General features: G+C 47.1%; 1 protein-coding gene across 2 annotated transcripts in view; it reads right to left on the reverse strand.

Annotated features, from left to right (window-relative positions):
• LOC126184218 (mitogen-activated protein kinase kinase kinase 1-like) overlaps positions 1-25,398 on the reverse strand; it is a 179,741-nt gene extending 154,343 nt beyond the window's left edge. For both annotated transcript variants that reach the window (XM_049926586.1, XM_049926585.1), the window contains exons 1-2: positions 25,192-25,398; positions 11,358-11,485 (exon numbers count right to left, since the gene is read on the reverse strand). In XM_049926586.1, the coding sequence (XP_049782543.1) occupies positions 11,358-11,474 (117 nt within the window). In that variant the 5' untranslated portion in view covers positions 11,475-11,485; positions 25,192-25,398. The remainder of the gene's footprint in view (positions 1-11,357; positions 11,486-25,191) is intronic.
• Positions 25,399-25,858: the final 460 nt, after the last annotated feature.

The following is a 25,858-nucleotide window of genomic DNA, read 5'->3' on the forward strand; positions in this document are numbered from 1 at the left end:
GACAGAGGCCACAAGTCCATCGATAGCAATGAGGAAAAGAAGGACACTCAAGACAGAACCCTGTGGGATGCCCGTCTCCTGGGTCTGTGGAGAACTAAAAGCAGTACCAACTCGAACTCTGAATGACCGATGGATCAGGAACTGGTGGATAAAAATCGGGAGTGGGCCCCGAAGACCCCACTGATGAAGGGTAAGTAAGATGTGATGGCGCCAGGCCGTGTCATAGGCCTTGCGAAGATCAAAAAACACTGCAACCAAATGGCGGCGCTGGGAAAAAGCCTGCCGAACTGCGGATTCCAAGCGAAGTAAATGATCGATTGGAGACCGTCCCTCTTGAAAGCCACACTGGTAAGGGGACAATAGATCCCGAGATTCGAGGACCCAATTAAGCCGACGAGCTACCATCCGTTCAAGTAACTTACAAACAACATTGGTCAAACTAATTGGCCGATAGCTGTCAACAGATAGGGGGTTCTTACCAGGCTTAAGGACAGGAACCACAATGCTATCCCTCCACTGAGAAGGGAAGTCACCCTGGAGCCAGATACGGTTAAACACCCGAAGATGTTGCCGTTGTGGAGCACTGAGATGTTGAAGCAGTTGGTTATGAATGGAATCTGGGCCAGGGGCCGTATCATGAGAAGAAGATAGAGCAGAAAGAAATTCCCATTCAGTAAAAGGTTCGTTGTAAGATTCTGACTCACAAGTGGTGAAACATAAGGTGGAAGCTTCAGCCCGCTGTTTTTGATAAAGGAAAGCAGCTGGATAGGGGGCTGACGCTGATGCCACTGCAAAATGGGTCGCAAGATGTTCTGCAAGAATTAATGGGTCCGTACAAATGCCATCTGAGAGGTGAAGGCCTGGGAGGGTGGACTGCCGATGGCAACCTTGGAGAGAGCGAAGTGTAGCCCATACCCGTGACAGAGGGACAGTAGAACCAAGGGAAGAAACGAATCGTTCCCAACATATCCGCTTGCTCTGTTTGATTAAATAACGGGCTTTAGCGTGAAGGCGTTTAAAGGTAGTAAGGCTGGCTACGGATGGGTGCCTCTTAAAGTGTTGCAAAGCTCGACGGCGATCATAGATGGCAATGGCAATGGCCGTACTCCACCATGGGACTCGCCGGCGACGAAATGGTCCAGATGAGCGCGGGACAGCAAGGTTAGCAGCGCGAACAATCGCGTCAGACACGTCACATACGACGTCATCAATACAACCCGACAAAGAGGGAGAAAACACGACCTGTGCAGTGTATAGAGGCCAATCGGCGCGTTGGAAAGACCAACGAGGTAATCTGTCCATCGGGGAGCGGGAAGGGAGGGTGATAATCAACGGGAAATGGTCACTATCACAAAGGTCGTCGTATGGCGACCAGTGTAATGAAGGGAGGAGAGAGGGAGAAGAAAGAGAAAGATCAATGGCAGAAAAGGTACCATGACCGGCACTGAAATGAGTAGGGGAGCCATCATTAAGAAGGCACAGGTCGTGGTCTGCAATAAATTGGTCTATAAGAAAACCTCGTCTAGATGGAAAGGCACTGCCCCACAAGGGATGATGAGCATTAAAATCCCCAAGGAGGAGGAAGTTGCTGAATAAGGGCAGTTAAGGCAGCAGGTATAAGAGGCCTGTCAGGATGGAGATAAAGATTGCAAACTGTGACCGCAGAGTCTAAGTGGACCCTAACAGCAACCGCTTCCAATGTAGTTTGAAGAGGAATCTACGTGCTAGCAATGTCTGTATGGACCAACGTACAAACACCACCAGAAGCCCGAAGGGGTCCGACCCGATTTCGACAGAAAACACGGAACCCACGGAGGGTCGGTAAGTGAGCATCAGTAAAATGAGATTCCTGGAGAACCACACAAGCTGCAGAGTAGGGCGAAAGAAGGGATTTCAATTCCGGAAGGTGACGATAGTATCCATTACAATTCCATTGGAGAACCACAGAACGATGGTTTAAATGGGGGCTGAACACGCTAAATCCAGTCATACCGCTGGGTCCCCACCCGTCACCGACAAGGAGAGGGCGACATCCATAAACGACAGGTCAGAATCCGGTAGTGGAGTTGGGGAAGGGACCTCCGGTGACACCAGAGGCTCTTTGTCCCGGGACTTATGTTTCTTCTTCTTTTCAGGCTGAGATCGAGGAGGGCTGTGTGGCATAAAGGAGCCAGCTGCAGCAAGATCAGGAACAGAAAGAGACCGGGCGACCTGGGGGCCGACAGACCGCGGCTCTCGCAGTCGTTGCGCGGCAGCAGACCTTTGGCCTGGAAGGTGCCGGGAAGGGGCATCCCGGGAGAGGCGCCCTGACCGGCAGACACCGAAGGAGTGGGACACTTCTCCGACTGGGGAGGGGGAGCAGCGCCCATAGGAGAAGGTGTGGGAGCCGCAGGGGAGGGGGGGGAGGAGAGGGGTCCGGGATGGGGGTAAGGAAGGGGGAGGAAGGGGTGTAGATGTAACCAAGGCGTAACTAGATGTCATGGACACAGGGTGAAGTCGTGTATATTTCTTACGGGCCTCTGTGTAGGTTAAACAATCGAGGGACTTCTGTATCTTTTTTTCCTTCTTATATACTGGGCAATCTGGTGAACGTGGAGAATGACTACCATGACAATTTACACAGACAGGAGGGGGAACACAGGGACTCCCCTCATGGAGTGGACGTCCACAGTCACCACAGAGAGGGGCCTGGGAACAGCGGGAAATGTGGCCAAAACACAAGCACTTAAAACACCTCATAGGAGGGGGGATGTATGGCTTCACATCACAGCGATAGTCCATAATCTTAACTTTCTCAGGGAGGGTATCCCCTTCAAAGGCCAGGATAAAGGCACCAGTATCAATACGATTGTCTTTAGGACCCTTCTGAACACGCCGAACAAAGTGAACACCCCACCGTCCAAGATTGTCCCGAAGTTCCTCATCAGTTTGAAGGATGAGGTCCCTGTGAACACTCACACCTTGTACCATATTTAGAGACTGGTGGGGGGGTAATGGACACAGGAATTGTGCCAAGATGGGTACAGGCACAAAGGGCCGCAGATTGGGCAGCTGAAGCAGTTTTTATCAGCAACGAACCCGACCGCATCTTGCTCAGGGAGTCCACTTCGCCAAACTTGTCTTCAATGTGTTCCACAAAGAATAAAGGTTTGGTATTGGTGAAAGTATCTCCATCAGTCCTGGTGCAAACTAGATAATGGGGGAAAGGTTTCGCCCCTAGCCGACGGGCCTGACCCTCCTCCCAGGGGGTAGCCATGGAAGGGAAGGCCGAAGGGGCAAGAGGAGCAGCACTTGAGGAATCAGTTCCACGCAGAGAGATGGCCGCAGAAGAACGGCCAGAGTTCTGGACCCGTATGCGTTTCATTTGCATAGCGTACGCCCTGATACCACCCACTCAGATCAGGGGCTCTCCTCACGGGCGCCACCCAGCCACAGCAAGGGCCGTCTGGCACGGCGGCCACTGCCGGGAGTTCCGATGCTCCAGGATGACAAGCAACCACTCCAAGGCATGCATGAGGTGGTCACAGCTCAGGTATCAGAAGTGTGATCCCCGTGTGTTCATGGGGCTCAACCAAAAGGGTACATAGCGACCCCACCACACGGGCTGGCTACCGTGCTGGCTATGCATCCTAGTATCAGACAACGACGTGAAAGAAAAGGTGGAATGTACTAGGAGGGCGCACGTTGGAGACACTAGGTAAGGTGCTCTTCCCCAAATGGCTCACACTACGGAGGAGAAATTTTGTAATGGAGGTCAAACCCCAGAGGGGGACCAAGGAATGCCAAAAGGAGGAGATGATTATGCAACAAAGCCGAATTGGAAAACCAACAGAACCAGGAGGATAGCGGGGGCCAACATAAGCAAGGACACCAAGAGAGAGAGAGGCAAGGGCGAGGGGAAAGGAGCAAGGCAGGGAAAGGAGGGGAAGGGAAAGGAAATGCAGCCCTGGAGAGAAAGAAGGTTGCAATGGCTCGGGGCCCGTGCTCGCCACGCACGTATCCACAAAAGAGTTGTGGACCCCTGGAGGGGTCTTTCATTTTACTGGCAACAATCAGTACCATGAAATAGTCAGTACTGCTGTTGTTGCCTTGTGTGGTATGGCGCAAAAACAGTTTATGGAATGCGAGATTCTTACTGAACTGTCTGCGGACAATTTTTCTGATGTTCCAAGTGAGTCAGATGATGTTACTGATAGCGGTCGTGGAAGTGAAGAAGAAAACAAGAAGGTTATAATCAACCAAAATGAGATACTTGTTAACATTTTGATGACGAAGTTCTGACAGTGAAAGTTGGCTAAAGAAGGATGAGACCATTATTTTATAAATATTTAGAGGAATTCCAGGAGTAAGAACCCTTCCCAGTGAGATCAATATCATTATAAGCACTGTGGAATTAGTTCTAGGTGATGAATTGTTCTATCAGATGTCGACACAATCAAACTTGAGTTACCAGAAAAACAAAAACCATTATAAAGAATCTCCCAAGTCTCCCAAATTTACAAATATTACTGCTGTTGAACTGAAACAATTTTTGTGTGCGATTATCTTGACAGAGAAAATAAAAAAGATTATCTACAGGACTACTGGTCAACAGATTCTCTAATAGACACACTGATTTTTGGCAAGCTAATGAGTAGACATCGATTTGAGCAGATATGGAAATCACGGCATTTCAGTATCAGTTCCTCACAGAACGGCCAGGAAAACAGTCTCTACAAAACTGAACCTGTGCTAAAGTACCATCCTAGATGAATTTTTGACTGTAGACAAACCAGAACAGGAGCTTTCTCTTGACGAAGGAATGATATCATGGAGAGGTCGGCTTTGTTTCTGGACATATAATCCTGGAAAACTTATCAGATATGGTTTGTGTTATAACTTCAAGTTGAACAAATATATTTCAAGGAAGACACAATACATGAAAGTCACAGATCAAGTAAACAGAGTAAGACGTGTGTGCACTTTAACAGTCAAATCATAACTGAGTCCGAGTCTAGCGGCCGCTGGCTGGCTGGCCGCTTAGGTGGCACTGCTGCTGCATGGCTGGCAGACATCGCCACATGTAGAGGACGTGTGTTACTGCGTAGCGGCACTTTGAAAGATCGGCGAGTCACAACACTTTTCCCCCCTTTGAAGTTTTTGCACAGGTCTTGATGGAGGTGGCCTGTAGAATGCTAACATCCAAAGGTGTTGTTTGACTGGCCATAAAGTCTCGAGGAGGAGGCTTTCCGTAAGGACAGAAGTGTCCCCGATGATAACGGGTCGAGATGGCAGGAGAAGTATGGGTCGAATTTGCTGGGGCCCTGTGCACCAATCTGCCCATTGCGGCAAGTCCGGTTGTTGTAACAGGAGACATGGGCGATGTGTCCACGTCCATAGGAGAAGGAGGTGAGTAGAGTTGCTCCGACAGATGATGGTCATCTGGTTCCTGCATGGGCACGTCTCCTGGTGGCGTCAGTTCTTGTGCTGGCACCGATATGATGGTGAGAGAACTGTGTTGTCAGTAATGAAAGATTCCAGTATATTGAGCGTCAGGTAGAGCCGAAGGTGGTGTAGTGGCATCCAGAACAGGCGTTGCCGGCGCATGAGGCTGAAGCTGGTCCGAATGATGCACTGCAACACCCGTGTCTGTTTGGATTTCATACAGACGTTGGCTACGGTGTCGTAAGATGCGGCCAGGACTCCACTTTGGCCACCTGCCATATCCCCGTACCCATACAAGGTCGGCGGCGGTGAACCGGCCAAGCAAAGGCACCCGTGGCCATTATGTGGAAGGCCGCAGAAGATGAAGTAGTGTGCGGGGCTGTCGGCCATGTAAGAGCTCAGCCGGGCTGTGGTCGCCCAAGGGGGTGAAACGGTAAGAAGCCATAAATTGGAGAAGCGCATCATCAGCAGAAGAAGAAGTCAGGAGTTTCCTCATCTGAGCCTTAAATGTGCGGACCAGTCGTTCCGCCTCACTGTTTGACTGTGGATGGAATGGAGGGGCCATGACATGCATGATGCCATGATGGGCACAAAAATTCGCAAAATTGGAAGAGACAAATTGCAGACCATTATCAGTAACAAGAGTAGAGGGAAGGCCTTCCAAATAGAAAATGCGAGCTAGAGCATTGGTGGTTGCCGCGGTGGTAGGCAACGTGCAACGGACAATGAAAGGAGAGTTAGAGTAGGCGTCAATAAGGAGAAGCCAATAAGTACCTAAAAAAGGTCCCGCGAAGTCAGCATGAATACGCTCCCAGGGCTTCTCAGGCGAAGGCCGCGGTGACAAAGATGACTTCGGGGCGGCGGCCTGTGACGCACAAGGGCCACAGGCAGCGACCATGTGTGCGATTTCAGAGTCGATGCCGGGCCAGTACAAATGACGGCGCACCAGAGATTTTGTGCGAGAGACACACCAGTGCCCTTGGTGAAGGAGGTGCAAGACCAAAGCACAAAAAGACGCAGGTAACACAACATGTGTCAAAGCATTTTCAGTGGAAAGGAGGATAACACCATACCTAGCCGTGAGGCGGTAACGCAAAGGGTAGTAGTTCACAATGGATCAGAAGTCTCAGCGGACGGATGATCTGGCCAACACTTCTGAATACAGCGTAAAACCCGGGAGAGGGTAGGGTCAGAATCCGTAGCAGCTGCCAGACGGTCCCCAGTGATGGGGAAGCCGTCCACAACCCACTGCTCGGCAACATCCAGGTGGAAACACAAAAGTTCATCCCTATCAAATGCCAGATCAGAACCCTTGGGAAGGTGAGACAGTGCATCAGCATTAGTATGTTGAGCCGTCAGCCAGAAATGAATCTCATAATTGAAACGAGACAAGTAAAGAGCCCAATGCTGGAGGCGGTGTGCAGCCTTGTCAGGAAGTGACGTTGATGGATGAAACAAAGAAACAAGTAGATTGTGATCCGTAAGAAGATGAAATTTGGATCCATATAGAAAAACACCAAACTTATGAATTCATAAATAATGGCCAAAGCTTCGTTATCAATTTGAGAATACTTTTGTTGGGCATCCATGAGCGTTTTGGAGGCATAAGCAACGGGTTGTTCAGAACCATCAGAAAAACGGTGCGCAAGGACTGCACCAACCCCCAATTGAGAGGTGTCCATGGCAAGAACAAGATGTTGGCCAGGTCGATAAGTAGCCAGGCACGGGTCCTGTTTCAGCATAGTCTTCAATTTCTGGAAAGCCGCATCGCATGACGTGGACCTGTGGAAAGGCACGTTTTTATGCAACAGGCGATGCATCGACTGAGACACCGAAGCAACAGATGGTAAAAACTTGTGATAGTATGCTATTTTCCCCAAGAAGGCCTGCAGTTCCTTAACAGATGTAGGGCGAGGAAGGGCATTGATCACAGCAACAGTTTGCTGAAGCGGAGGAATACCATTCCAAGAGAGTTGAAACCCCAAGTGCATGATAGACGCCTGAAAAAATTTTGATTTCTGAAGATTACACTTAAGACCGGCAGTCTGTAAGACATGAGAAAGTGTGCGGAGATTTTGAAGATGTTCGTCAGTGGTGGAGCCAGTGACAACAATGTTGTCCTGGTAATTTATACACCCAGGGACAGTGAGCAATAATTGTTCCAAGAATTGCTGAAAGAGAGCAGGGGTGCTGGCAACCCTGAATGGCAATCGTTGGTATTGATAGAGGCCGAAAGGCATGTTAAGGACCAGAAACTGCCGGGAAGCAGTGTCGAGAGGAAGATGATGATAAGCTTCTGACAGGTCAAGTTTAGAAAAATACTGGCCTCTAGCAAGTTTAGTGAACAATTCTTCCGGTCGAGGCATAGGGTAAGTGTCGATAAGGCATTGAGCATTTACAGTGGCTTTGAAATCGTCACAGAGACGAATATCACGGTTTGGCTTAGCACTGACAATGACAGGAGAGGACCACTCACTGGAAGTGACAGGAAGCAAGACCCCTGAAGCAGTGAGATGATCCAGCTCCCGTTTGACCCGATCACCAAGGGCAACAGGAATCGGCCGAGCCCAAAAAAACTTAAGCCGAGCAGTGGGTTTGAGCGTGATGTGAGCTTCAAAGTCGTTTGCATGGCCTAACCCAGGAGAAAACAGGGATGAAAATGTCATTGACAAGGAATCCAATTGAGCATAAGGAATAGCATCAGAGACGATACTGACAGAATCACCTATGGAGAACCCAAAAACGCGAAAGGCATCGAAACCAAAAAGATTATCCGAGTTACTATGGTCGACCACAAATATGGGAACAGTGCGAATGACAGATTTGTAAGATACCTCAGCATCAAATTGTCCCAAGAGAGAAATCTTCTGTTTATTGTACGTCCGTAACTGCCTAGTGACAGGTGACAGGGTTGGAGAACCCAACTGAAGATACGTCTGAGAACTGATGATAGTGGCAGCAGAACCAGTATCCACCTGCATGCGAACATCTCGACCAAGTATTTGGACAGTGAGGAATAACTTCCCTGAAAGGGGAGAAGTACAATTGACAGACAACATAGAATCAGAATCAGCATCATGTTCATGAACATCATGTATGCGGTTGGATTTGCAAACAGATGATACATGACCCTTTGTTTTTGCATTTGACACACACGGCCCAACGTTGTGGACAATCTTCTCGTGAATGTTTTGTAAAACACCGCAGACAAGAAAGAAGTTGCCGTGGGTCTTGCAGTTTCTTAGAGGTTTGTTTACGGTTAGGCCGAGGCTGCGCTTGGGAGCATACTGCAGCCACTTCGGCCGGCGGGGACACACCACACACTTCGTCAACATCGCACAGAGGTTGTATTTCCCCGACATCGCCCCATGCCTCTATTTGCGCTCCAGCGGCGCGAGAAACTTCAAAAGACTGAGCGATGGACAGGACTTCATCTAGAGTCGGATTTGCCAACTGAAGGGCATGTTGCCTAACTTCTTTGTCGGGCACCGATTGGATAATAGCATCCCATACCATGGAATCGGCGAGTTCAGCAGCCCAAGCACGATAGGATTGATTCGGTTGTTTTTGACAATGATAAAAGGCAACACGAGAGGCTACCACATGCGTTTGCTTTTGAAAATAGACAGACAGAAGTGAGCACATTTCAGCAAAGGACATAGACGCAGGATCTTTCAAAGGAGCCAATTGCGACAACAACCGATACGTTTGATGTGAAATCCATGAAAGGAACAGAGACTTACATGTTTGTTCGTCCGTGACATGAAATGCCAAGAAGTGCTGTCGAAGACGTTTTTCGTAATCAGACCAGTCTTCCGCAGTCTCGTCGTAAGGAGCAAAAGGAGGTAGAGACGACGACGAGAGACGCCCTGCATCTGATGCCGTGACGAAATCACGAATCGCATTTGTGAGAAGCGTTTGCTGTTCTATGAGACCTTGCAATAGTTGCTCTAAAGTAGCCATGGAAACATGTGGATCAACAATGGAAAACAAAAATCCCATCCTCGTTGCCAATTGTTATAACTTCAAGTTGAACAAATATATTTCAAGGAAGACGCAATACATACAGAACAAGTAAACAGAGTAAGACATGTGTACACTTTAACAGTCAAATCATAACTGAGTCCGAGTCTAGTGGCCGCTGTCTGGCTGGCTGCTTAGGTGGCGCTGTTGCTGCATGGCTGGCAGACAGCACCGCATGTAGAGGACGCGCATAACTGCGCAGCAGCACTTTGAAAGATCGGCGAGTCACAACAGTTTGTTTGTTTCTGTTGCTTGCGAAAGTGTAAGTGGATATATCTCCAACCTTGAAATATACACTGTGGAAGGAAAAAGCTTTGAGACACTATTATCCCTGCACTTTCATCTCATCTTGGCATGTGGCAGCATGTTTATCATGACAATTATTATAACAGCACAGCTATTGCCAAAATACTTCAAGAAAGGAAAAGAAAGAGTTTGTGATATGATAGGAATCAGCAGAGGTCTCCCTCAGGGTCTACAAACAGAAGCCAAATTTCTAAAGAACAATGACACTACATTTCAAAGACAAGGTGACATTTCACTGCAGGTATGAAAAGATAAAAGGGAGTTGAGAATGATAACAACAATCCACGATGTATCCATGCTTACAACAGGGAAAAAGAACACAACACTGGGAAATCATACAGAAACCAAAATGTATTATGATGTACAGTAAATTTATGAAAGGCATGGACAGAGCTGATTAATGTCTTTCGTATCGTGAGATCATGTGGAAAACCAATAAATGGAAAAAGAAATTGTTTCTAATAAATTAAGCTTTGTTTAGTGCATACAAAGTGTACAGAAACCCAATTTTTATTTAAAAACAGATACGTTATTGTTCCTAAAAGAAGTTGCAGGAGCCTGAGCAAGTGATCAACAAGTTGGCGCAGCAACTGTGGAGGAAACTGAAGCCCTCCAACCTACCAAAAGAGCACTGCTAAAGATCCACCTGGTTGATTGTCAGGGAACACAAAAGAATATACTATTCAGCTACTGTGGGAAATGAAAAAAAGAAATAACCAGCCCAATGTTGCAGAGTCTGTGCAGCGCATTGTAAAAGAAGTGAAACAAGGTACTACTGCCAGTTTTGTGAAGTACCGTTACACAATGGCATGTGGTTCCAAAGATATTACCCTTTCAAGAATATTAGAACATCATACAAAAATGTCTGCCACGTTTCATCAGCATAAGAGATCGGTAAGTGCAGCAACGTGCACATAAGGAAGATGCACTCACTTCGCACGCATCTTACAAAAATCGCCAGGAACTGCAACAATAACCGCAGCGCAGCAGCTGCTACGCAATGTGTTACTCTCTGATAAACAAACTTCAGTCATTGTTATCTGGATACTTTTTGTGCTGCCATCGGCAGACGTACCACTGATGCAATCAGTTCAACTCCATATGTGCTTTCAGTGTGAAGTGTTAGTCTTTTTTGATAAACCTGCTCTTGCAAATGGCACTCCATTCCAAATTGTATGTGAAAACTTAAGTGGCTGCAGATTAAAACACAGGGAACAAGAGGTAAGGGATGGCATCCAAATGGCTGAGAGCCAAAATCAGTTGAACATAGCGCACAATAACAATGATTTTATACCAGCAAGGGTGAAAAATGGAATTGCCATTGAAAAAAATTATTGGTGGTAACAAACATTTAAATTAAACCTACGCAATAAACACCACAGTTCATATCATTTTATATAGGTTCATTCATGAAGAGACATGGGATTGGAAAGATAAGTTTCATGTAAAATGGTATTGAAATTTAAGACACAAATTATGCTGGATTGTAATGGAACATTAGAGATGCAACAATATTATCATAGGGAGGAAAAAATTCAGTTAACATTAATTACAAATAACAGCAAGATATAAAAAAAAGAGGTAGGAAATAGATGTTAACTTACAACTGGACCACGCACTTCTTCCAATGCAGCATTTCTACGAAGTTGTGCTCGGTAATGATCCAGCTGATGAGCTCCACTTGAGTCACCAGCACTCAGACCCTGCATCAGCTCTGCCATCACTGGGTAACCTGCATCAAAACAATGTGTCTAATAAATACGCACAAATGACTTAAAATTTCACACTTGGTAACAAGACTATAGTCATAAAATTGTAAACATACAGCTATGTTGTGTATGTGTGAGGGGCTGAGTGGGGGGGAGGTTTTTTCTTACTTTTTGTTGTTAAATTTGCACAGGTAATGCTAAAAAAGAAACTTCTCCTATTTCATTATGTTCAAAATCAAAACACATGTGACAATTCTGGAATACTGTATATGGATTCTGCTATATCCATCAGTGACCCCCCACAGCAATTTCAGAAACATGGTTTGCCGGATCACACCACTGGAGGATGCCCTATTCTGCATACTTCTAGTTTTTTTTTTTTTTTTTTTTTGTGGTTTTAGGGCGCAAAACTGCTATGGTCATTAGCGCCCCGTCCGGGACTTAAGAAACAATAAAAAACCTAAAAGAGAAACCAGCAGCAGTGGGAACAAAAGTCATAAAATTGGAGAAACTAAAAGCAGAAGGAAGGCTTAAAAATCTACTACAGAAAGGGGTTGGGTATCCCAAAAAAAACATCAAATGACTGACGTCACTTCACTGGCACGAATGAACTCTAAAACGCGATCGGCCGATCGCGTGTCATCTGCTAAAATTGACGATAAATCAGGCGACAGCTGTAGACAGGCGCGTAACGGATTAAAATAGGGGCACTCTATTAAAAGGTGTCTTACCGTCCACAGCTGAGAGCAGTGGGGACAGAGTGGGGGAGGATCGCCGCTTAAAAGATGTTGATGGCTAAAAAGACAGTGCCCTATCCGGAGTCTAGTTAAAATTACCTCCTCCCGACGACGCGCTCGGGAGGAAGAGGTCCAAGCACAAGGAAGAGTTTTCACGTCCCGCAACTTATTTTGGAGAAGTGTTGACCAATGCGAGTGCCATAAATGAACAACACGACGACATAAAACGCTCCGTAGATCGGCGAAGGGAATATATTGAATAGCTGGCCGAAGAAGAGAGACTGCAGCCTTGGCTGCAATATCGGCCGCCTCATTGCCGCGGATACCAACGTGTCCCGGGAGCCAGAGGAACGCCACTGAGATGCCCCCCCGGGTGGAGCAAGCGCAGACAGTCCTGAATCCGGTGGACCAGAGGGTGCACAGGGTAAAGAGCTTGGAGACTAAGGAGAGAGCTGAGAGAATCGGAGCAGATAACGTACTGTATCCGCTGATGGCGGCGCATGTAGTGGACAGCCCGGAGAACAGCGTAAAGCTCCGCAGTATAGACCGAACACTGGTCGGGAAGCCGAAAGTGATTTGGGGTGTCGCCAACAACATAGGCACTCCCTACACCTAACGATGTTTTCGAGCCATCGGTGTAAATAAATGTGGCTTCCGTCATTTGTGCACATAGAGCAGCCCGACGATAAACAAGTGAAGGGGTACCATCCTTGGGAAATCGACAAAGGTCACGGAGCAGGCAGATCCGGGGACGGAGCGAAGGCGGTGCTGTACCCCAAGTTGTCATGAAGGTTTTAGGAAAGCGGAAGGAAAGAGAATGGAGCAGTTGACGGAAGCGGACTGCCGGTGGTAGTAGGGAGGAGGGGCGGCCTGCATACCCTACATCAAAGGAGGCGTCGAAAAATATGTCATGGGCTCGATTAGCAGGCATGGAAGATAGATGGCTGGCATAACGGCTCAGAAGGACTGCTCGCCGATTGGACAGCGGAGGTTCAGCAGTCTCAGCATAAAGGCTTTCCACAGGGCTGGCGTAAAAAGCTCCAGACACTAAACGTAATCCACGGTGGTGGATAGAGTCGAGACGCCGAAGAATAGACGGCCGAGCAGAGGAGTAGACTATGCTTCCATAGTCCAATTTCGAGCGCACTAAGGCGCGATAGAGGCGGAGAAGAACCACTCGGTCCGCTCCCCAGGAGGTACCATTCAGGACACGGAGGGTGTTGAGGGATCGCAGACAGCGAGCCGAAAGATACGAAATGTGGGAGGACCAGCATAGTTTTCTGTCAAACATAAGACCCAAGAATTTAGCGACGTCTGAAAATGGAAGGTTGACAGGTCCTAGATGTAAGGAGGGTGGAAGAAACACCTTATGTCGCCAAAAATTAACACAAACGGTCTTACTGGGAGAAAAACGGAAGCCGGTTTCGATTCTCCAAGAGTGGAGGCGATCCAGACATCCTTGAAGACGTTGTTCAAGAAGGCTGGTCCGTTGAGAGCTGTAGTAGATCGCAAAATCGTCCACAAAGAGGCAGCCCGAGACATCAGGAAGGAGACAATCCATAATTGGATTGATGGCAATGGCAAACAGTACAACACTCAGCACGGAGCCCTGGGGTACCCGTTTTCTTGGGAGAAAGTACGGGAGAGAGTAGTGTTCACCCGCACCCTAAATGTGCGCTCTGCCATAAATTCGCGAAGAAAAAGGGCAGCCGACCTCGAAAGCCCCAAGAGAACAGTGTGCGGAGGATACCTGTCCTCCAACAGGTATCGTATGCTCTCTCCAGATCAAAAAATATTGCTACTGTTTGGCGTTTCCGGAGAAAATTATTCATGATATAAGTGGAGAGAGCAACTAGATGGTCAACTGCAGAACGATGCTTTCGGAATCCGCATTGGGCAGGTGTTAAAAGACTGCGGGATTCCAGCCACCAAGCTAAAAGGTAATTCACCATACGCTCCAAAACCTTACAGACACTACTCGTGAGAGAAATGGGGCGATAGCTAGAGGGGAGATGTTTGTCCTTTCCAGGTTTCGGAACAGGAACGACGACAGCTTCCCGCCATCGTCGGGGAAAAGTACTGTCGGTCCAAATTCGATTATAAAGGCGAAGGAGGTAACGCAGACTATGGGTTGATAAATGCAGCAACATTTGGACGTGGATACCATCCGGTCCTGGGGCGGAGGAGTGAGAAGAAGAGAGTGCATGTTGGAGTTCCCGCATGGAGAAAACAGTATTGTAGCTTTCGCGATTTGGAGAGGAGGAAGCAAGAGGTCGCGCTTCCGCTTCACGTTTCTTCGGGAGAAACACTGGCGGGTAATTGGAAGAGCTCGAAATCTCAGCAAAGTGCTGACCCAATGAGTTAGAAATTGCGACGGGGTCCACTAATGTATCATGCACAACAGTGAGCCCAGAGACCGGGGAGAAACTAGGAGCGCCTGAGAACCGTCGAAGTCGACTCCAAACTTCCGAGGAGGGAGTGAAGGTGTTAAATGAGCTAATAAAGAATTTCCAGCTTGCCTTCTTGCTATCGTGGATGACGCAACGGCATTGCGCACGGAGCTGCTTATAGCGGATACAGTTGGCCAAAGTAGGACGGTGACGGAAAATGTGAAGAGCACGTCGCCGCTCACGTAGTGCGTCACGGAATGCCTCGTTCCACCAAGGAACTGGGGGGCGCCGGGGCAATTCGGAGGTGCGTGGTATTGAACGTTCCGCAGCTGTAAGAATAACGTCAGTAATATGTGTGACCTCATCGTCGACGCTGGGAAAGCGACGGTCAACGAATGTCGCTAGAGACGAAAAAAGTATCCAATCGGCTTGGGCAAACTTCCAGCGTCGCAGGTGCATATACGGCAGTTGAGGCTGCAGTCTGAGGACACATGGAAAGTGGTCACTCGAGTGTGTATCATCAAGGGCGAACCATTCGAAGCGCCGAGCTAGCGGAACAGTACCGACCGCAAGGTCCAAATGAGATAAATTTGTCGTGGAGGCAGACAAAAATGTGGGGACGCCAGTGTTGAGGCAAACTAGATCCGCTTGGTGGAAGACGTTTAGCAATATGGATCTACGTGGACAAGGATGTGGAGATCGCCAAAGGGGGTGGTGGGCATTGAAGTCCCCAACCAGCAAATAGGGGGGTGGAAGCTGACCAAGAAGATGAAGGAGATCAGCTAGTGCCATTGGTGTGGACGATGGAATGTATACAGTACAAAGAGAGAACGTGTATCCGGAAAGGGAAAGACGGACGGCGACAGCTTGGAAGGAAGTGTTTAAGGGGATTGGGTGATAATGGAGAGTATCACGGAGAAGAATCATGAGTCCTCCATGGGCTGGAGAGCCTCCAACAGAGGGGAGATCATATCGGATGGACTGAAAATGAGGGAGAACAAAGCGGTCATGGGGACGCAGCTTTGTTTCCTGATGACAGAAGATGACCGGCGAGTAGGATCGTAAGAGGATCGACAATTCATCACGATTGGCTCGAATGCCGCAGATATTCCAGTGGATAATGGACATGGGGTGAACAGAAAATGGAGGAATGTGACCAAAGTTGCTGTCAACTCAAAGACTGCTCGGAGCTAGCGACCGACAGCATGGAATGGCAGTCAGTCGAAGGCAGAAGATCCTGATCCATAGGTTGGTCAGGAGCAGCTCCTGCCACCAGTGATCGGCCGGTTGGCCGGCCACCATCAGTGCGCCTCAGCGACACAGAAGACGGCCGAGGGCGATTTCCGCCAGGTGGTGCTGTAGATGGGACACGCCTTGGCGGAGAAGGAGAGGAACTGGGTTTCTTTGTAGCCTTCTTAGAAGTATGATGTTTAGATGAAGGAGGAACCGATGGTTGGGAAGTTGCGGTACGTAAAAACTCTTCACGAGTATGCTCTTTTTTGGAAGGCTTGGTGTCGGACTTTGGGGCTCGAGATTTAGCAGAACCCGATGAAGGGTGAGCCATAGAGTGGGTAGGAGAAAGTGGTGAGGTTGAACGGGCGATCTTTGCGCTGGCCGATCTAACGACCGTGGCACTAAAGGTGAGGTCACAAGTCTGCGTGGCCGCCTCCTTTGTTGGCCGAAAAGAAGCAAGGACAGTGCTGTATTTTCCTATCTGAGGCACGGTGGGCTGGCGACTGGCGAATAATTTTCGAGCAGCAAAGGTCGACACCTTTTCCTTCACTCTTATTTCCTGGATGAGCTTTTCGTCCTTAAAAACGGGACAACCTCGAGAGGAAGCAGCGTGGTCACCCATACAGTTGATGCAGCGAGGGGATGGAGGTGGACAAGCACCCTCATGGGCATCCTTGCCACACGTAACACATTTGGCCGGATTGGAACAGGACTGGCTTGTGTGATTGAACCACTAACACCGATAGCAACGCGTAGGGTTTGGGACATAAGGGCGAACAGAAATTATCTCATAGCCTGCTTTGATTTTCGATGGGAGTTGAACTTTGTCAAATGTCAAGAAGACAGTGCGGGTTGGAATGATGTTCGTGTCAACCCTTTTCATAACTCTATGAACAGCCGTTACGCCCTGGTCAGACAGGTAGTGCTGAATTTCTTCGTCAGACAATCCATCGAGGGAGCGTGTATAAACGACCCCACGCGAGGAATTTAAGGTACGGTGCGGTTCCACCCGGACAGGGAAGGTGTGGAGCAGAGAAGTACGCAGCAATTTTTGTGCCTGGAGGGCACTGACTGTTTCTAACAACAGGGTGCCATTCCGTAATCTGGAACAAGACTTTACAGGACCTGCAATTGCGTCGACACCTTTCTGAATAATGAAAGGGTTGACCGTGGAGAAGTCGTGACCTTCGTCAGACTGAGAAACAACAAGGAACTGTGGCAACGATGGAAGAACTGTCTGTGGCTGAGACTCAGTATACTTACGTTTGTGAGCAGACATAGTGGAAGGTGAGGAAACCATTGCGGAAGAATCCCCCATGATTACCGGCGTCTCCGATGGCGCGCTCCTCCCTTGTGGGGGCCCTCTCTGAGGGCACTCCCGCCTTAAGTGATTGTTCACACCTCAGGTCACACCTCCCGACAAACGGACGGAGGGACCAATCGGCACTTTCGGAAGGTATCAGCTCAGGTAATCACCCCTCCCTGGGCCTGGCCGTTACCAGGGGGTACGTACGTGTCCTACCTGGCTACCCGGGGCGGGGAATTACGCGTTACCCCATCACCGGCTACGCATGGAAGTGCGTGGGTCGACCTTCAGACACGCACAGGGAGGAAAAAAGAGAAAGGGAAAGGAAAGAAGAGGGGTCTCAAACGCCGCAGCGGAGAAAAGTGCAGAGAGAAGCGGGAAGGAAAAGAGGAGGACAGAGGAAGGACGAAGACTTGCAAGTATAGAAAGCAAGGAATTTGTAACAGTTTAGAGCGTCCGTCTCCGGACGTAGGCACAAACCATACTCCCAGAGGGGGAGAAAGGGAAGGAAAGAGCCAGAGGTGAGGGGGGGCGAAGATGGGGGAGGGGGAAGGATGGGGAAAGGGAAGGTATGCAGCCCGGAAAGGAAGGAGGGCCACATTAGCTCGGGGTCCCGTGCTCGCTACGCACGTGTCCACAAAAGAGTTGTGAACCACCTGGGGAGGGGGGCATACTTGTAGTGATCTCCAGCAGATTTGTGTGTTTGCATTACTGATGTTCAACAATTATGATATGGCCACTACTCCAACAACTATTGCTAGGTCAAAGGACTTGCTTAGGGTTTCTGTGTGGACTGGATTCTCAGTTGCCGGTCACTGATGACTATGTCTGGACTTTGTACTGTGCACTGGACTTTTATTTAAGTAAACTGTTTATGTGCGCTGTATTCAATAAAAGACACTCACACATGCTCTACAGCTTTGAAGAGCCTACGTCTTCAGTCTCGTTTATATGCTTACTGACTCAGTGCCTCAAATTTTCAGTAAGTTGTTACCCTTACTCCTTAAGTTATTTTAAAGTCTGGGGTTTATATGACTTTTTTTTTTAGGTCTGTACGAACATTATTAGAAATGGAACCTACAGAATAGTTCATACATTTATGTTCAATAGTTAAGGAAGTGTTATCTCAGCCCAAACCAATTTTCTGTCAAGATTTCACTGAGTACATGCTGCAGTCTCTCTGTTAAAAGTAAGGTACAATTATCATCAGGACAATGATTGATTTTAATGTAGTACTGGTTTGCAAGGCACTGAGCTATTTGAGTTGGTATGTCATTGCCTCCTTCCAGCAAGTTATAGGAAGATGTCAAGTTCGATATGAACTCTACGCCACACTGACATTTGGAATTTTTCACATTAAAAAGTTATTGGCCGGGTTGAATGAAGCGATAACTGAGAGCAGAAAAATTTGGAGCAACAGGGGATTGAACAATGGAGGATGGGACACTGAACTGCCAAGCCACACAGTTCCTCTAGAATGTCTATATTATTAACCACAAATCTCATGAGGAGGTATACATACCAGGATAACAGAGTTATAATTTTGAGATGTGAGACAACTAGCCAGAACAAAGTTCACAAACTGTAACCACTGATCATTCAGACCACCCTTTTTATTTATTGTATGCGTTTTGACACATTGAAGAAAAAGAATACATAGTAGTCACCAGCAGGAAGTCTCCTGGTCTACCATTGTGTGATCTTGTGGGGCATTCTTCTGTGATGTGTCTGATGGTATGTGGTAATCACAAAGTGGGGATGGTTGCTTATCTCATTTGGGTAAAAAATATGCACATTTGCCAAGATGGATTCTAATTCTGTTAAGCACTGACCACGCTTTGCATGGAAAGTCAAATCCCTGTGGTTTTTGCATGATACACAGCATATTATTATTTTGTTGTCCACTCCATTCTTGAGACCATGTATCAGTAAGATTGAACTCATCTTCCACGCTGATCCTAGCTGTTATTGATGGTGGTCATCTAGAGCACAGTCAGCTCTTTTTTGAACCATCAATATATTGATGGACTGAGAGATTTTTACTATCCATGATCTTTCAGTACTTGTCAGTGAGGGGGCATTTATGTGTTGCTGTAGAGAGGGTGGAATGTGGCTTAGTACTGGTTGCCATTTTGAAAGTGTTCATTTAATACAACAAGCAATCATTCTGATGGTGTTATTTTGTTGGGCAGCTAACTTTTGATTATGGATCAAACTTGTATAAATGATAGAGGATAATAAAGAGGGTATTTTGAGAAAATGTACCAATGATCAGGAATTAATACTGCAGGGGATATAATGTCTTGAATGAGCTATGTGAGTAAGACACATGACTGTCAAACACACACACAATCTGACTGACATGACATTGCCAGTGCTATTTTGTGGCAGATGGGCTGGCTGTGGCAGGGTTAGTATCTTGTGGGGCGAGTACAGGGAGAGGAAGGCGGGAGGTAAGGAGAGAGATGGAGTTTATGGCTAGCAGTTTAGAGGGAGGCCAGTTTTCCGCCTAGGAATGCAGGAGGGAGGGGTGGCTGAAACGGCCATTGGAAAGTGGTACGTGCTGAAGGTTATGTGGGGAGATGAATTGGGAGCGGGTGACACAACGGAGTGGGTTACCTGAGACTGGGGCCACGATGATTACAGAATCGGAGGATGTATTGTAAGGATAACTCCCATCTGCATAGTTCAGCGAAGACGTTGGTGTAGGGAAGGATGCAGATGGCTCCGGTTGTGAAACAGCCATTGAAATTGAGCATGTTGTACTCAACTACATGTTGTGTCACCAAGTGGTCAACTTCGTTCTTGACAACAGTATGGCAGTGGCCATTTGTCATGGTGCACAGATCATATCCTTGTGGCAGACCAAGGTGCAAGACCTGCCCAATCCACCCACCCACAACCTCCTACGCCAGTCCTTTCACAGGCTTATCTTACCCCACAGAGGCTGGGCCACCTGTGAAAGCAGCCATGTCATATACAAACTCTGCTGCAAACACTGCACAGCCTTTTATATCAGCATGACTACCAACTAACAGTGCACCAGGATATATGGCCACCAACAAACTATTGTCAAGAATAAAATTGACCACCCAGTGGCACAAAATGTAGCTAAGCACAACATGCTCAGTTTCCATAGGTGCTTCACAACCTGAGCCATATGGAACCTGCCCTCTACCACCTGCTTCTCTTGAGTTATGCAGATGGGGGTTATCCTTACAACACATCCTCCATACCCATAGCCATCCTGGTCTCAATTTCAGGCAACCACCGTTCCCACACCCTCCATCCAATAGTTTCCCCCTCCTCCATGCTGTAACTCCCTCACAATTCATGTTCCCATGTACACTCCTGGAAATTGAAATAAGAACACCGTGAATTCATTGTCCCAGGAAGGGGAAACTTTATTGACACATTCCTGGGGTCAGATACATCACATGATCACACTGACAGAACCACAGGCACATAGACACAGGCAACAGTGCATGCACAATGTCGGCACTAGTACAGTGTATATCCACCTTTCGCAGCAATGCAGGCTGCTATTCTCCCATGGAGACGATCGTAGAGATGCTGGATGTAGTCCTGTGAAACGGCTTGCCATGCCATTTCCACCTCGTGCCTCAGTTGGACCAGCGGTCGTGCTGGACGTGCAGACCGCGTGAGACGACGCTTCATCCAGTCCCAAACATGCTCAATGGGGGACAGATCCGGAGATCTTGCTGGCCAGGGTAGTTGACTTACACCTTCTAGAGCACGTTGGGTGGCACGGGATACATGCGGACGTGCATTGTCCTGTTGGAACAGCAAGTTCCCTTGCCGGTCTAGGAATGGTAGAACGATGGGTTCGATGACGGTTTGGATGTACCGTGCACTATTCAGTGTCCCCTCGACGATCACCAGTGGTGTACGGCCAGTGTAGGAGATCGCTCCCCACACCATGATGCCGGGTGTTGGCCCTGTGTGCCTCGATCGTATGCAGTCCTGATTGTGGCGCTCACCTGCACGGCGCCAAACAGGCATACGACCATCATTGGCACCAAGGCAGAAGCGACTCTCATCGCCGAAGACGACACGTCTCCATTCGTCCCTCCATTCACGCCTGTCGCGACACCACTGGAGGCGGGCTGCACGATGTTGGGGCGTGAGCGGAAGACGCCCTAACGGTGTGCGGGACCGTAGCCCAGCTTCATGGAGATGGTTGCGAATGGTCCTCGCCGATACCCCAGGAGCAACAGTGTCCCTAATTTGCTGGGAAGTGGCGGTGCGGTCCCCTACGGCACTGCGTAGGATTCTACGGTCTTGGCGTGCATCCGTGCGTCGCTGCGGTCTGGTCCCAGGTCGATGGGCACGTGCACCTTCCGCCGACCACTGGCGACAACATCGATGTACTGTGGAGTCCTGACGCCCCACATGTTGAGCAATTCGGTGGTACGTCCACCCGGCCTCCCGCATGCCCACTATACGCCCTCGCTCAAAGTCCGTCAACTGCACATACGGTTCACGTCCACGCTGTCGCGGCATGCTACCAGTGTTAAAGACTGCGATGGAGCTCCGTATGCCACGGCAAACTGGCTGACACTGACGGCGGCGGTGCACAAATGCTGCGCAGCTAGCGCCATTCGACGGCCAACACCGCGGTTCCTGGTGTGTCCGCTGTGCCGTGCGTGTGATCATTGCTTGTACAGCCCTCTCGCAGTGTCCGGAGCAAGTATGGTGGGTCTGACACACCGGTGTCAATGTGTTCTTTTTTCCATTTCCAGGAGTGTAGCTTTCAGTGTGCACTGCTTCCCACTGTCATTACAACTATACCTGCCACCCCTCCGTCCCGCATTCGTAGATGGCAAACTGGCCTCCCTCCGAACTGCTGGCCACCCACCCCCAGTCCCTCTCCTTACCTCCCACCTCATCTCCATTTACCCATCACATCTAACACTAACCCCACCACAACCAGCCCACCCGCCACAAAACAGCATTGGCACTGTCAGTCTAGCCGGCACCATGTAGGAGCACAGGCATGTGTGGCAAAATTTAGAAAACCGGCATCTGAAGCTAACTTCTGAACAACTCTACTGCCGCCAACATAATTTGCACGTAAGGACCACGAAGATAAGATATAAGAAATTAGGCCTCATACAGAGACAGTTATCTTTTCCATCGCTCTATTTGCATGTGGAACAGGAATGGAAATGACAAGTACTGGTACAGGTACCCTCCGCCATGCACTGTATGGTGGCTTGTAGAGTATCTATGTACACGTGTGTGTGTGTGTGTGTGTGTGTGTGTGTGTGTGTGTGCACTCTAGCTCGCCACAGGATAAGTCTGAAAGCTAGCCTGTTTTCCTTCTTACATGTGTGCCTATCAACAACTCAACCCTTTTGCGCTTCGGTGAATGATCTCCTTTACTTTAATCTAAAGTATTTACATTCTACAAGAACTCTTCTACAACAAATGCCTGTCACTCTGACACTAGTGGCACTACAAAGAAAAACAATACACAATTTTCTATGATTTTTTCCTCTCCACTGTGAATTTTAACACAGTTTACAATTTATGGCTGGTTGTCAAGCATGATATATTACTTGTTACAGAACATGTGCCTAATATATAGTGGAGCAGGATGTATACGGGAGAAAACTAAACACACATACAGGAAAAAGTTACGGAACAACTGCCATCCAAATAGAAGAGTGTTAGTGCTGCTGATTGAGACTTACAAGAAACTGGGTTGTTCAAGTGACAGAGAACTTGCCAAAGGTCTTAACAAACAATTGTCCACATGGTATAATTTGAGGAGATGGCGTTGGAGCAAGCAAGACATGATACTTCACTTAACACCCATCAATTTTCCTTCGAAATACAGACTTTGAATAATATTATTGATAAAGCTAGTGCAGGTGCAGATTCAAATCTGTTTGAAGTTTGGTAACACTTGAGAACAAACTTCTGTTTCTGATTTGCTGGTTATAAAATGAAGCATTACTAGCTTTTCTGCAATTCTACAATGTTACAGTGTACACAAAAACATAGCACATGACCCAATCAATCAACTGCTTTCTTTACGCCAAAGAATAAACCTACTGCCTTCAAATCGTTATTTAAGCCCAAGATGTGTTACTACAGTATTCCCTGATACATAGCCTTCTCAGAAATATTTGAAACCCCTGATGGGAGGGAGGGGGGGGGGGGGTGGAATTAGCCTGAAACTGTCTTCATTATCCATTTCTTCCCTTTCCAAGCGGTTTTTTTTTTTTTTTTTTTTTATCTTTGTGGAATCTGATCACACCTGAAAATCACATCATTCTTTAGTAATTCAATAACTGATTTAATTTCTTTCTTGCTTGTTTCCTAGGGCTGCATGTGACATAACTGTCTAGGACCCTATCTTTTTGCACACTTGACTGTACCAATAAAACTTTTATGTAATCCTACCACCCTTCACAGATAGCAGCATGATTCAGATGCAGGTGCAGTCTGCCATCAGCCGGAGACAGTAACACTCTGTGTGTGTGCGTGTGTGTGTGTGTGTGTGTTTTCTATTTTGAATGAAGGACCTTTTTTTATGGAAGCTTAATGGTTTAGCATCTTTTCATTATGCCTGTCTGCAACTCAGCCCCTCCTCCATGTGGTGAGAAGTAATCTATCCTTTTCCTATTGTTTTTATGTAACTTCATCACTGATGGCAGTTTATCGTGTACCAACTACGAGTTACTGTCAAAATCACAGTTAATTATTTTGTACATTGTCGTTTCACCATCAAAGCAAAGTTCAGAACACAGTCATTGACAAGTCAAGTTACATGGGTTGTCTTTTGGGAAAGATAAAATTGTATCTTTCAAAGTCTCCTTGAAACCGTCCAAACCCACCAGCTGTGAAAAATGAGTCGTGGTGCTATTAAAGATTGAGAGAAAGTTTTTAGAGCAAACTCAAAACAAAATTGTGTCATATTGATATGGAAACTGTGTAGTATACTGGTCAATCTTAAGTGGCCAGCATACAAACCAGACTTCTGTCTGAAGTCAATGATGGGTGAATTCGATTATCATGAACACACACAGGTTCTTCCTCATTACAGAAGATACAGCCTAGAAATAAAAGTATGTTAGGCCCTATATTTATTATTTATTCAACATAAAACACTGAATAAAGCAATGTTATTACACAGCTACAGGTTTCAGGAATCTTGCTCTCACCAATCAGACATACTTGCACTGGCGAAGTAACGACTAGGTCTAAGCAGCAGTTACTTCTTCTTTTTTCACTCAGATTAAAATGTTGTTAAGTATCTTGTAGTGTTGCTTTTCATGGAAATGAATGGGAAGTGTTGATTCTGGATTCATTCTCTTTGGTAAGAGACATTTATGATTTCCATGATAAATAAAATCACACATTATACTGTGAGGCAATACGAATTTTTTGTTTATGGAGCCTCTGTTGAAGTACATATCCAAACCTTGAATCACATTACATGTGAGAATTTATTGCAGATTACACAGCTAAATAATAGATTACAATTAAAGACATCTTAGGTGCTGTACTGAAAGTCAACTTGTGTCCATGATTGAAGCTCGTCAGAGGACATAATGTTGTTCCTAATGGCATGGTTTCTGTTGCAAACAAAATTCCTGTAGCGTAGTCACAACAACTTACAAGATAATCCAATAAATTTCAAGGTGACAGTAATGAAGCGTGTGTAATTTATTTGAATAGTTACTAGTACAGTATGCAAGCTATTCCCGTGTTTTAGAAACACGCCACAAATTTAGGTAATTTCTAGCATCGTGGATACCGGTATAGTAGCCATAAAAAACATATTTTATAAATATTTTAAACAATTAATTCACAGACACATATGTCTGCTGTTGTTTACGATGTCTTGTCCATTGCCACATATTTTGACCGTGAACACATTAGCTGTTGGGCGGTCAGGTAAACACCATCTACGGGTATCGAAATACGAATGGTGCAAAATGTTCCTTACCTTAACACTAAACCATTTTCTGTTTATCCAGCGTCGAAGTGTTGTCAAAAGACTAACATGTAGCATTATCAAAACAACATACCTTATTTACGTCCAAGAAAAGCCATATCACCCGCAACAAATGCCACTGACAGGCAAGAGTCATCAGCACCGGACAACAGAAGACAACGACACACTATGCACTAAGCAATACTACAACAAATCAAGCAATCAGCACTGTTTGCAAACACGAACACTCGTATACGGGGCGGGAACTAGTATTATGGCGCCATGTTTGAAGCGTCCTACACGAGAGTAGCTTTCAGTGCCCTCTGTACAAGAGGAATGGAGTTGGCTTTTTTGAGGGACACATTTCTCGAGGTCAACAAAAAATAAACTTGCTTTTTACTCGTACCAAAGTATTATTCAGCCAGATTATGTATTTATATACATAATGTGCAAACAACCGTATGACGCATGGAGGGAGGCACGAAGTACTATAAATGTCATTTTCTTGCCTTAGTATTCAGTTTCAGTCACTGAATTTCAGTGCACGGACAGGAAGAAAGGAGCCGTTGTAAAACGCCCTGGATTCTCAAACTTCGAATTTTTTTCATTATGATTTAACCGAGGTACACAATCGAATCTTCAACAAGGGGAAATGCAGTTGGTCCCACGAAACACGACGGCTGTTTGTTGATTTCTTCGTTCAGTAAACCATTTAGGCCTACTTACGTGCTAAACAATATCGTCAAGGATCTGTGCAGCTG

Source organism: Schistocerca cancellata, chromosome 4, assembly GCF_023864275.1.
Source record: "Schistocerca cancellata isolate TAMUIC-IGC-003103 chromosome 4, iqSchCanc2.1, whole genome shotgun sequence".
Taxonomy (NCBI): Eukaryota; Metazoa; Arthropoda; class Insecta; order Orthoptera; family Acrididae; genus Schistocerca; species Schistocerca cancellata.